Raw genomic sequence first — 12,923 nt, forward strand, 5'->3', positions numbered from 1 at the left:
GGCCGAGAGAAAGTGAGGGCTGCAGATGCTGAAGATGAGAGTTGAATAGTGTAGTCATGGAAAAGCACAGCAAGTTGGTGGCATCCGAGGGGCAGGAGAGTTGACGTTTCAGGCATAAATCCTTCATCAGGAAAGTTGGGGTTAAGGGAGAGGAAAGGGTGCGAAGAAATAAATATGAGAGTGGGGATGGAGCTGTGTGGAAGGTAGCTTGGAAGACGATAGGTAGATGCAGGTGGGGTGTGATGGTGATCTGTCGGAGAGGACGGTGAAGTGGATAGGTGATAGGACAGCTGGAAACTTCAAACTGTACAGTATCAACGTTGACCTCACCAAATTCCAAATATCCCCTCACCAACCTCTCCCAGATCCAACCGTTCAACCTCGCACTGCCCTCTTGAACTGAACTAATTGTCCATCTTCCTTCCCAACTATCCACTCCACCCTCCCCTCCGACATATCACAATCAATCCCACCTACATATTCTTATCGCCTTCCCAGTGACCCTCCCACCAGCCCAGCCCAGTATTTATCTTTCAGCCCCATTGCCCCCTCACCACATTCCTGACGATCTCCACCCTCTCCTCCCTGACCTATCACCTTCATCTCCTTCCCCCCTGACCTATTGTACTCTATGCCACTTTCTCCCCACCCCCCCCCTCCTCTAGCTTATCTCTCCACGCTTCAGGCTCTCTGCCTTTATTCCTGATGAAGGGCTTTTGCCCGAAACGTCGATTTTGCCTGTCCTCGGATGCTGCCTGAATTGCTGTGCTCTTCCAGCACCACTGATCCAGAATCTGGTTTCCAGCATCTGCAGTCATTGTTTTTACCAAATTGAGGCACAGGCCAAGGAAAAGGAGGTATAGACAGCTGGGATTGAATGAATCCCTAGATGAGTGTTAGGGCAGTAGGAAAATATTTAAGAGGGAAATCAGGACGACAAAAAGGGGGCATGAGATAGCTTTGGCAAATATAGAATCTCTTTGTATTGTCCTTAACTCTAAGTCCATCAAGGGTAAAACAGTAACTAAAGAGAAAATGGGGCCCCTTAAAGATCAATGTGGCCATCTGTGTGTGGAACCACAGAAGATGGGTGAGATTTTCAATGAATATTTCACATCTGTATATACTGTGGAGAAGGACATAGAAGCTAGGGAACTTGGGAAAATAAATAGTGACGCCTTGAAAAAGAGTTCATATTACAGAGGTGGTGGTGCTGGAGGTGTTAAAATGCATAAAAGGTAGATAAATCCCCAGGAACCGATCGCGTATTTTCCAGAATTTTGTGGGAAGTTTGGGAAGAGATTGCTGCAACTGAGATGTTTGTATCATTGGGTGAGGTGCCAGAGACTGGAGGTTGGCTAATGTGGTGCTAGTATTTAAGAAAGGCTGTAAAGGAAAAGGTAAAGAACTATAGACCAGTGAGCCTGGTATCAGTGGTGAGTAAGCTGTTGGAGGGGTTTCTGAGGGGCAGGATTTACATGCAATTAGAAAGGCAAGGACTAATTAGGGATAGTCAACATGGCTTTGTGCGTGGGAAATCATGTCTCACCGACTTGATTCAGCTTTCTGAAGAGGTGACAAAGAAGTATGCTGATGGAGCAGCAGACATTGTCTACATGGATTTCAGCAAGTGTTCAACAAAGTTCCGAATGTAGACTGGTTGGTAAGGCCAGATCACTTGGGAGTGAAAGGGAACTAGCCAGTTGGATACAAAATTGGCTTGAAGTTGGAGAGAGGGTACCGGTAGAGGGTTGCTTTTTAGATGGAGGCCTATGACCAGCTATATTCAAAAAGGATCAGTGATGGATCCACCGCTTTTAATAATTTGTATAAATAATTTGGATGAGAATATGGAAAGAATGATTAATAAGTGTGCAGATGACACCTGAACAGGTGGTGTAGTAGACAGTGAAGGTGATTATCTCAGAGTACAACTGGACCTGGATCAGATGGGCCAATGGGCAGAGTAGCAGCAGATGGAGCTTAATATAAAAAAAATGAGGTGTTGCATTTTGGTAAGGGAAACCAAGGCAAGACTTACACAGTTAATGGAAAGGCCCTGGGGAGTATTGCTAAACAAGAGTCCTAGGGTAGAGGGGAAAGTGGAGTCACAGGTAGGCAGGATGAAGGCTGTGGTTGGCACATTTGCCTTCATTGATCAGAGCACTGAGTATAGGCCTTGGGATGTCATGTTGCAGCTTCATAGGACATTGGTGAGGCCACTTTTAGAACAGTGCATACAATTCTGGTCACCCTTCTAAAGGAAGGATGTTGTTAAACTTGACAGGGTGCAGAAAAGATTTACAAGGATGTTGCCGGAACTATGCGGAGAGGGTGAAAATGCTGGGAATATTTCCCCTGGAGCGTCAGAAGCTAAGGGGTGACCTTATAGGAGGTTTATAAAATCATAGTTAAAAATCACACAACACCAGGTTATAGTCCAACAGGTTTAATTGGAAGCACACTAGCTTTCGGAGCGACGCTCCTTCATCAGGTGATTCACAATCACCTGATGAAGGAGCGTCGCTCCGAAAGCTAGTGTGCTTCCAATTAAACCTGTTGGACTATAACCTGGTGTTGTGTGATTTTTAACTTTGTACACCCCAGTCCAACACCGGCATCTCCGAATCATGTACAAAATCATAAGAGGCATGCATAAATTGAATAGACAAGGTTTTTTTTCTAATGTGGGAAGATCCAAAACTAGAGGTCACAGGTTTAAGGCGAGAGTGGAAAGATTTAAAAAGGATGCCAGGTTAACTTTTTCATGCAGAGGGTGGCACATGTATGGAATGAGCTGCCAGTGGAAGCTGGTACACTTAAAAGGTAGCTGGATGGGTAAATTAATACGAAGGGTTTACGAGGGATATGGGCCAAATGCTAGCAAATGGGACTAGGTCAGATTGGGATGTCTGATAGTTGTGGACGAGGTGGACTGAAGGATCGGTTTCCATTCTGTAACACTCTAACTCTAAATGACAGGACCATGCCTGCCTTGAATACTTAAATGAGACACTCAGTACAATACTATGGCTACCCAACGGTGTTAACATTATTACAATTACACAGCTCTTTCTGACTGGTTCTCTGTAACTACAAAACTGAAAAGCAAAATACTGCAACCGCTCAAGATTGCAAACAAAAACCAAAGTACTGGAGAAACTCAGCAGGTCTGGCAGCAACTGTGGAAAGAGAAACAGAGTTAACGTGTTGAGTCCAATGTCTCTTCTGAGTCTTTTTCAGAACAGGAGTCATTGGACTTGTAATGTTATTTCTGCTTTTCCCCCGTCATTGATAATGCCAGACCTGCTGAGCTTACCAACCTTTTGCTTACATTCCTGAAAAAATTACACTTTTTTTAAATTAAGAGCTTCCATCTCACAGAGACCACTACAGAACAATCCACATCCTTCAAGTTGCTCTAAAATCTCTTCACATTTCAACAGCAATGCTAAATATCAAAAGGTTGAGAAGATCCACAACAATTCAAGTCAAACAATACACAATATCCTTAAAAAAAGTTACATTGCTTTATCATTCAATGTTCAAGGATTCCAATGTCAGGATCTGCAACTTTGCCAAAGCCTGATCAGTTCTTCCTTGGGCTACACCCTGTGAGCCAATGTATGTTGAAATCCGTACATTACCGGTCAACAATATTCCTCAAATTGAACAGACTAAGAAACAGGAGCAAAAATATTATCTCCGGCCACTTTGCAACATTGAGTTGATTTAGTCCAAGTTAACTATCAATTTGAATGTTAAACTTAACCAGGAACAACTACACAATATTTTGCCTCTTATTGAGCCAAGGAAATAATTTATTTTTACCATTTACATTATGTTTTAATTTCATCTTTAGACTATGGCAGAGAGTACAATACTGGGCAAGTTCACCACCAACCAAGACTGAATGAGAGTTTTTAGAGAATGGGGTGTCTTGTGTATAAACAAACTAGCAGAAAGAAAAGACAGACTTACATAAGGCTTTCATAAACTCTCGCACTTTTGAAATCTTTTTGGCAAAGTAGGAACTGTAGCAAATGAATTGCATTCAACAAAAAACAAAATAATAATGACCTCATAATCTGGTTTCCGTGATAATGACTGAGGAACGAAGATTAGCCAGAACACCAGGGATAACTTTACTGATAATTTTTGAAATAAACTCCATAGGATTCTTCGTACCTATCTGGTTGGGTTTTGGGGTCTCAGAAAGACTGCTGTTAACAGCACTCCCTCGATTCTGGACTGGAATGTTGGTATAGATTTTTGCGCTTGAATCCTAAAGTTTGAAATGAATCTAGAACCTTTGCACTCAGAGGATCAAACATGCATATTGGCCTGTTCTCTTGTGCAAGATCTTTGGTTCACCCACCCTCAATAAAGAACATGTCCACAAATAAAACATCAAGGCAAATTTTCCTTTAAGGCAAAGACACCCAAACTCAAGAAAGAAAGTAGTGCCTTTCTTTAATATCTGCAAATGAGATTGGTGCTTCACTGCAGAGTGGAGACGCCCCTTAGCACTGGGCAAACAGATAGTTGGTAACACAAACATTGTAAAAGTCATGGCTTTGCTTAAACCAACCAGCCCAAGAAGCAAAGATAACAATCCACAAAAGGATTTACAAGGGAATCGATTTCTTACTGAAAATACCAAAGACAATAACAGTGCATTCACAAATTTGAAATAAAAAGCTACTGAAATTTAATTCAAAAATAAAAGCTTCTGTTCATATAGCTGCAATGATTGCTGCAATTTACGCAAGTTAAGCAAACAAGTTATGCATATCAAGAATCCAAACCTAACAACAGCAAGAATGATCAGATAATGGTGATTTGAAGAACATATATTGGTCATCCTTCTCCCATACCCAAAAACAAAATGAAATCTGTGATCATCTTGGAATAACAGTTGAGTAAAAAGTACCTGAACAATACTTAACATAAATTTTTGTGTGAATTACATCAGCTGCGAACAATGCTGCCACCCCTCTTGTACAGCACCACAGTTTTGGCCTAATTTATGATCTGCAAGGACTTTTGAAATAACAACTTTTTGAAGCAGAGTTGCAATGACCAATATCAAGACAAACTGGCATGCAATAAAACTATACAGTATGCAAATATTTGCAAAGTACTCCCAAATGTGAAACCATCTGGCATTTTTCCGGGAAACCAGAGTTGAAGCTGGCAAAATGACAGATGCTTTTCTCAATTAAACAGAATGAGAATTCTAGTAAACTCAGTAAAACTCATTTTATGATGAATAAATAGGTTTTTCTCAGAGTTCCCCGGAACAAGTGGTTAGAGTTATCATATAATACGGTTCGCTTGATGAATGGTGACTTGAAATGCACATTGTATTGCAAATGCTTACACGTTAATTCAAACTTCAATACTCAACATTGAATGGAAACAAACTATGCATTAATAAGTAATAATCTACACCTGCTCAGGTGTTTAAGAGCATTGCCCAAAAATATGAAAACAGCAGTCCAAATCTCGAATTCCTTCAGCCTTCTCCCATGCTTTCTTATCCAGATCTCAGCACCAGTCTAAGCATTCACCCAAAATACTTCAGCAAATACCTTCATCTAAAGCATCTCAGCTAGTGCCCTCACCCTCAAAGTTTTACCGTTTTATCATTCCTTCCCTGTATAAACTTCATTAGATTTGCAGATTAACTTCAGATTTCTCACACTCTCACTTAAAACCCTATCTTCTTACCCATACCGTTCCTTCAAAAGTACTCCTTGTTACTCAGCATGCCACCCTTCTTGAATAGTTTATTTTCCTTTCCCATCATTTCATCACAGGTGGCTGCATGTTCAGACACCATGTTCCTGTCCTCTGAAACCTGCTCTTTCTTTCACCTTTCCATCTCCGGCTTTTAAAAACCTCTTCAAAGTCACATATAAATATGTAAAGACAGTCAAAAGTTCATAATAGAATCAGAGTCATACTGTAATACAGCATGGAAACAGACCCTTCGGTCCAACCAGTCCATGCTGAATACAATCCTAAACTAGTCCCACCTGCCCAATAAAGTATCCAAGACTTTATTGGTTTTCTTCATTGCAATCTAATCTGTCATAATTCTTTGTTCTATTACTGCAGTCCAATAAGTTTATTTCCAAGTGCCCATAGTGATGTTCCCTCGTCCTTCTAGATGGAAGTGATTCCAGGTTTTGAAGCTTGATGCTTTCCCAATATTCTTGCTAACCCAGGATGGTGGGTCTGTGCTTTCAAATGTTTCTTTTTAGTGGTAATATACTTAAGAGTATTCTAAATTATGCCAATAAATTTTAACCACTGTGCCTCTATTGATCAACCCTTAGCTTAATATGCCAGCACACTTGCCTTTATTTAAGTTTAAAATACTTGTCTTAGACCTAATCTTCTTTCTTTCAGACTGGATGTAAACTGAAAATGCACTGTGGTTGCTGCTACCTAGAGCTGTCTGAACTCCAATGTTATTAATTAATCCTATCACATGAGCAGACAGATGCCCAGGACCGAGTGTGGCACATTTCTTGACCCACTTCAACAGACAGTCCTGAAAGATAAGTGACAAGACCCCAATGGATCTCTCTGCAACTCCATGACTGACTCTCTGCAAATAGCACTGGGCCCGCAGGCTAACAGCAGCTTGTAGAACTACCGATGCCCTAATCCTGGCTGCTCTAGCGGTAGAATAGCCATGATCAGGCCTCTGGACAGGCATTGGAGGCCATCTTTGACTTACTGTGCTGTCAGCTCCTGACTGAAGAATACCTCCCTTGACTTGACTATGGACTATAAGGCAACTCAAGATGGAGGTACTGAGAGTCTAAGCTTCAGGCGAGCGGGCAAAGTGTAAAAAAGGTAAGGCAAGGCCAAGCAAGATATGCCAGATCAAGGGGATGCTAAGAGCATCAAAGTAGGCACAATGTGAGTGAACACTATGAGAGCAAATGACGATTCCTGAAATACAGGCAAGTCCAATTCATGAAATGAATGCCCTTTCCTGTGTGCAAAGTATCCTTGCAGCAGCATTCCAATGATTGGTGCCAGTGTGCTTAAAAATGTGCAGCTGTAAAGTACAGAATTGTTCTATAAGTGGATCGGAGACATGCTATTATGATGGAGTAAGGCTGATATTTGACCAATTTCATTAAGGGGATTAATGCTGTCTATGAAGTGTGTCCTGAGACATTGGTGTCTGGTGTCCAAGTTGGAGACTTGGAGAAGTAATCAACATGCTGAGTCGCCATGTAACTGCTTGAACTTGCCATCTTACTTCCATCCAGCAGGTGGGAAACAGCAAATAAATGAGGTGAGATTAACTAATAACGAGATATTCATGTATGCTAATGGAGTTAGAGTCATAGAGATGTACAGCATAGAAACAGACCCTTCGGTCCAACCTGTCCATGCCGACCAGATATCCCAACCCAATCTAGTCCCACCTGCCAGCACCTGGCCCATATCCCTCCAAACCCTTCCTATTTATATACTCATCCAAATGCCTCTTAAATGTTGCAATTGTACCAGCCTCCAACACATCCTCTGCAGCTCATTCCATACATGTACCACCCTCTGCGTGAAAAAGTTGCCCCTTAGATCTCTTTTATATCTTTCCCCTCTCACCCCAAATCTATGCCCTCTAGTTCTGGACTCCCCCACCCCAGGGAAACGACTTTGTCTATTTATCCTATTCCGCCTTCTTTACTATCCTATCTACCTGCGACTCCAATTTCAAGGAGCTATGAACCTGCACTCCAAGGTCTCCTTGTTCAGCATCACTCCCTAGGACCTTACCATCAAGTGTATAAGTCCTGCTAAGATTCGCTTTCCCAAAATGCAGCACCTCTCATTTATTTGAATTAAACTCCATCTGCCACTTCTCAGCCCATTGGCCCATCTGATCCAGATCCTGCTGTAATCTGAGGTAACCCTCCTTGCTGTCCACTACACCTCCAACTTTGGTGGCATCTGCAAACTTACTAACTGTACCTCTTATGCTCGCATCCAAATCATTTATATAAAATGACAAAAAGTAGAATAGGTTTCTTGATGTTCACTAATGTGAGTCAATGTTGGTGTTCTTACTCACGGATTTTACATTTCTCTCCAATGTAAAGAAATGTACATTTGATTTTCACATTTAGTTTGCAAAGGCTGAATACATCCTTCTCAGATTCTCCATATTCGCTTCTGCACTGTTAATTTTCAATTATCGCCCGATTCTAGATTGTATAGCGCAGTTATTAAAGATCCAGGAGCAAAACGGTGGACAGCAGAATTGGCAACTGGTACAATTTGTAACTCATAAATGCAGACAAGTCGACGCTAGGTCTGAAAAATACTATACAGATGTAAGCCTTCACTCCTTTGCAACTGAACATATCCCTTGCTGTTTCTAGTTAATTTCTATCACATTTGATGGGGCAAACTATCTTCAGATTAAGCAAAAATGGAAAGAAAAATGACGAATGCTTTTACATTTATTTTAAGTTTAGTTTGGGGTGAGTGGAAAATGTTGATTCTATGCTGACCCCGCTTCATGCACTTTGATAAAAGCTCATTAACCCTGAACTCAAAACTGCAGACACAGATAGGCTTTAAATAATGTAGTGGAAAAACCCTGTTTAAGCAACATTTTTAAATGCTTTGTAGATTCTTACTGAACCACACATGACAGAAATAATGGTTAGTGTGGTGTTTTGGTGATGATGACCCAAAAGTGATAATGAGAGCTCCATTGCTGGCATTATGTATAAAAAAAGAGGAACTGACTGAATCAAATAGAAACATCATCTGGTTCTTAACAAGCATCAGAAACTTCTGTGAATTAACTCTTTAAATAGCATTTGGCTTTGCAGCTTGCAGAATAGAATGAAAATTGAAAATCAGATCAAATATCCATACTTGCCAATAGCAAAACCAGTATATCTATCAACTTTCATACAATGATTACATTGTTACACATAGCCACAAACACTCCTGAAGCTCCACCATTCTCAGGACAGCAAAGGGTGACAAGTTTACATTCACCAAGTCCGATTTTGCCAATTATCAGTTATTATTGTTTTTTGTTACTGTAATTTTCCATGTTTCTTTAAATAATTCCTTCAAAATGAAGAAAAATATATTTGTTTATAACTGTATCATAGACTGTGTACAACATAAACAGATGCTTTAATCCATTTGATGATGATTTTGGTCAAAACACCAAAGTATAAAATAGTTTGGTGCTGCATACAGTCCAAGAGAACACTTCTTGCTTTCTAAAGCACAAGCAACAAAAGCAGACTATTATCCTTAATGCATAGTAATTAAGCCATGTCAGTCTTCAACGGGTTAATGCTACATAATGACTTCTCACAATGGCTTGCAAAACAAACGCAAGTGGAATGTTCACTTTTACCTGGAACTTTATCAACAGAAGCAAAAACTGAACGTTGGACTGTCGGATCACTGACACCACGGCGAGACTGGTCATAGAATCTAAAAGGTAGATGATGGGCAGCAAGTGACCCATGTCCAAAACCCATGACTTCAGAAGAGGTTTCCACTGGGAGATCCAATAGTACTGGAATACAATATCAATTTTAAAATTTTTTAAACTATTGTCATTCTTGAATAGAGTTTGACTGCATGAATTTCTTTTTAAAACAAAAACAAATCAACTAAATAATGACATTAAAGCTAATTTAACTAATTTCTTTTTTTTTCAATTGTATGGATGTCAATTTTTTTCCCCCATTTATAATGAACATTACAAATCAGTGTACACTGACACAAAGTTAAAAATCCACCAACACCAGGTTATAGTCCAACAGGTTTATTTGGAAGCACCAGCTTTCGGAGTGCTGCTCCTTCCTCAGGTCCACAACCACCTGATGGAAGAGCAGCACTCTGAAAGCTAGCTAGTCCACAATGAGGGCACTGGAGGGGATTAGCTCTACTGTTAAAGGAAAGCGTGATCGCCTCGCAGTGAGCAGAAAAGCAGATGGGACTGTGGCTAAGAATTATCTGCAGTTTCCAAGACAGGGAGCTAATCTTAACTGTCATCTCCTTGACGCATTTACTAAATTCTTTGTCCCACATTATAGCCAAACAGAATTCAGAAACATATTGTCTAGCTATCACCCATTGTTAACAGCTAACCTGAGAATGCAACTTTTAAAACAATGTTTTGTGATTTACACATGAAAGTGAAACTATCATGGTATTCAAACAGATGAAAGACTTAACAATCAAATTTTCAATGTATAATTTCAGTTACATCACACTGTAAATTTTTGCTATAAATTGTGTGTGTTAGGATTGAGCCCTCCACTATCACCTGATGAAGGAGCGACGCTCTGAAAGCTAGTGTGTTTCCAATTAAACCTGTTGGACTATAACCTGGTGTTGTGAGATTTTTAACTTTGTACACCCCAGTCCAACACCGGCATCTCCAAATCAAGAATTCAGCCCAGCTTCTAAAAGTTAGTCATTTGCACTTTGCAGAATATCATACATTGTTTGATTCCATGAGACACCTCTGGGTAGAGTGGAAAAGCTAGTATTGAGATTGACAGGCAGAAGGTTAGATTAGATTAGATTGCCTATAGTGTGGAAACAGGCCCTTCGGCCCAACAAGTCCACACCGACCCTCCGAAGAGAAACCCACCCAGACCCATTTCCTTCTAACTAAAGCACCTAATGCAACGTGCAATTTAGAATTACCAATTTAGCTGACATTCACATCTTTAGACTGTGGGAGGAAACCGGAGCACCCAGAGGAAACCCACGCAGACACGAGGAGAATGTGCGAACTCCACACAGACATGCGTCACCCAAGGCTGGAATTGAACCTGGGTCCCTGGCGCTGTGAAGCAGTAGTGCTAACCACTGAGCCACCGTGCCGCCCCAGAGAGGCTATGAAGTAAAACAAAGTGGGGCCTGGATATATATACACAGAGAGAGAAGTGACCAGGTCCTAGAATTCACTACCAGAGTAAGCGGAAGATGCTGATTCACTTTTGGCTTTTATAAGGAAATTGGATAAATGTCAGAAGTGAGTAAAGTGAGTGGACTTTCTAACCCTAACCTTGTTTGGTTTAGGTTTTCCTTAAACAGAATGAAAATTTAGAAAGGAGAAAATAATGATTCATAAAACAGGGTCTTAACTAATCCGAAAGTAGAAAACGTGACATTACAGATGTGAATTTTAAAGATAAAGTCACAAAATATGACAGTGTCCATTTTGACAGTCTTAAGACAATCTGTGGAATTCTTGGAACATACAGAAAACTGCTCAAAACTTGAAGTACAGTTTCAGAACTGTCAAATCCCAGCATTTCACAGGCATTGCCAGCATAATTGAGCTAAATCAAGTGAAAGAAAAATCAAGTCAAAGCACAGTCACGCGTCTCAAAAAGAGGATCCAGACATTGAGTAAATGTGTCATTCATCTGCACCTCTCTTGTGTGGTTTATTTAGTGCATTGCTGAAACTTCATTCAGTCACCAGAATTACCTCAAAGTTGCCTGCCATGTAAATATATTTCAAACCTGGCTGTCTGGAATGGAACTGAAGTGGGGAGAGAATTTTTGTTTCTGGCAGTTAGTGGCAAAATCACATTCCTGAATACAAGCAAGTGGACTATATATTCATTCTAAAGAATTTGCTAAAAAGCACTAATTGCGAGAACTAGAAATTTAAACTAGTTCCATTAAATTTACTCATTTCTGCCTTTTGATTATAATTAGTATTTTCAGACTATTGTTCCATCAGTTTTCCACAGAAGGTGGAGAATTGAAAGCATCTTTATAGAAGGGCAAGAGAAGTTAGAAGGCAATTGGTCAGACTCTCAAATTTTATCTGCAAATATTAGTGTTTGGTTCTAATCGAAAAGCAGGTTATCACAGTGATGAAAATCTGAAATAAAGACAGAAAATAATGGAAATACTCAGTCAGTATCTGTACAGAAATAGAATCACAAAATATCCTCCTGAGAAGGGGCAGGGAAGTGAAAATAATCTGTCAGATTGGCATCAGAGAGGTTCAATCTCTTTTTCTACCATTAAAGGAATTAAATTCTGGACAAGAAGTTGAAACTTACGAAGACCCAAGCCTCACATTCCCACTCCTTCAATTGGCCGATTTAACGACTGAGGAAACTCAAAAGCAGGTAATTAATTGGTCACTGAAAGCCAGAGATAGCCCTACTCATCTCTCATGACACTGACTTCACAATTCCTACCTTTTAAGCAGAAAAGCAAGCTATCCTGTCCCCTGCTTCTGGGCTAGACTAGACGAGCTTGTAGCTTGACACCAAAGCAGCGCTACTGCTCATAACAACTTGCTGCAGAGTAATTCAGGAGGATTTTTTTCCTAAATTCATTTTCCTAATTAAATAACATTAATACAAATTTTAATTTTTAAATTTTTTTTAGACTTTTCTGCTGTATGCAGTTCTACTTAAACACTAATGGACATGTCAAATAGATATGACAACCAAAACTCAAATGTTTCTTAAAAATGGGTGATTGACCCTTTGTGAAATGGGTACGAAGTATTTGCTTGGAACAGAAGTTCTCTTTTCTTCGTGATTATATCAGTCTTTTATTTATTTCACTCTGTAAACGTCATCAAAACAAATGCATACAATTTCCTGTTCGACTTATTTCAACATATGTAACTTGATCTTGAATAACTAAGGATTAATTGAATTAACTGAATCACAACTGCGAATTTATGAACTGAATCCAATACTCGATATCAACATCTAGAATTCTGCTATGTTCCTTTGAAATTTAATACGGAAAGGAGCAGAACAGACATACAGGAGTGAAAATGTGTTGCTGGAAAAGCGCAGCAGGTCAGACAGCATCCAGGGAACAGGAGAATCGACGTTTCGGGCATAAGCCCTTCTTCGGGCATAA

The 12,923-nt window shown here is 40.1% G+C and overlaps 1 protein-coding gene across 1 annotated transcript in view; it reads right to left on the minus strand.

Annotated features, from left to right (window-relative positions):
- Positions 1–12,923, minus strand: part of clec16a (C-type lectin domain containing 16A) — a 269,823-nt gene that overhangs the window by 50,631 nt on the left and 206,269 nt on the right. The window contains exon 23 of the mRNA XM_043711087.1: positions 9,416–9,580. Within this exon, the coding sequence (XP_043567022.1) occupies positions 9,416–9,580 (165 nt within the window). The remainder of the gene's footprint in view (positions 1–9,415; positions 9,581–12,923) is intronic.

Source organism: Chiloscyllium plagiosum, chromosome 21 (assembly GCF_004010195.1).
Source record: "Chiloscyllium plagiosum isolate BGI_BamShark_2017 chromosome 21, ASM401019v2, whole genome shotgun sequence".
Taxonomy (NCBI): Eukaryota; Metazoa; Chordata; class Chondrichthyes; order Orectolobiformes; family Hemiscylliidae; genus Chiloscyllium; species Chiloscyllium plagiosum.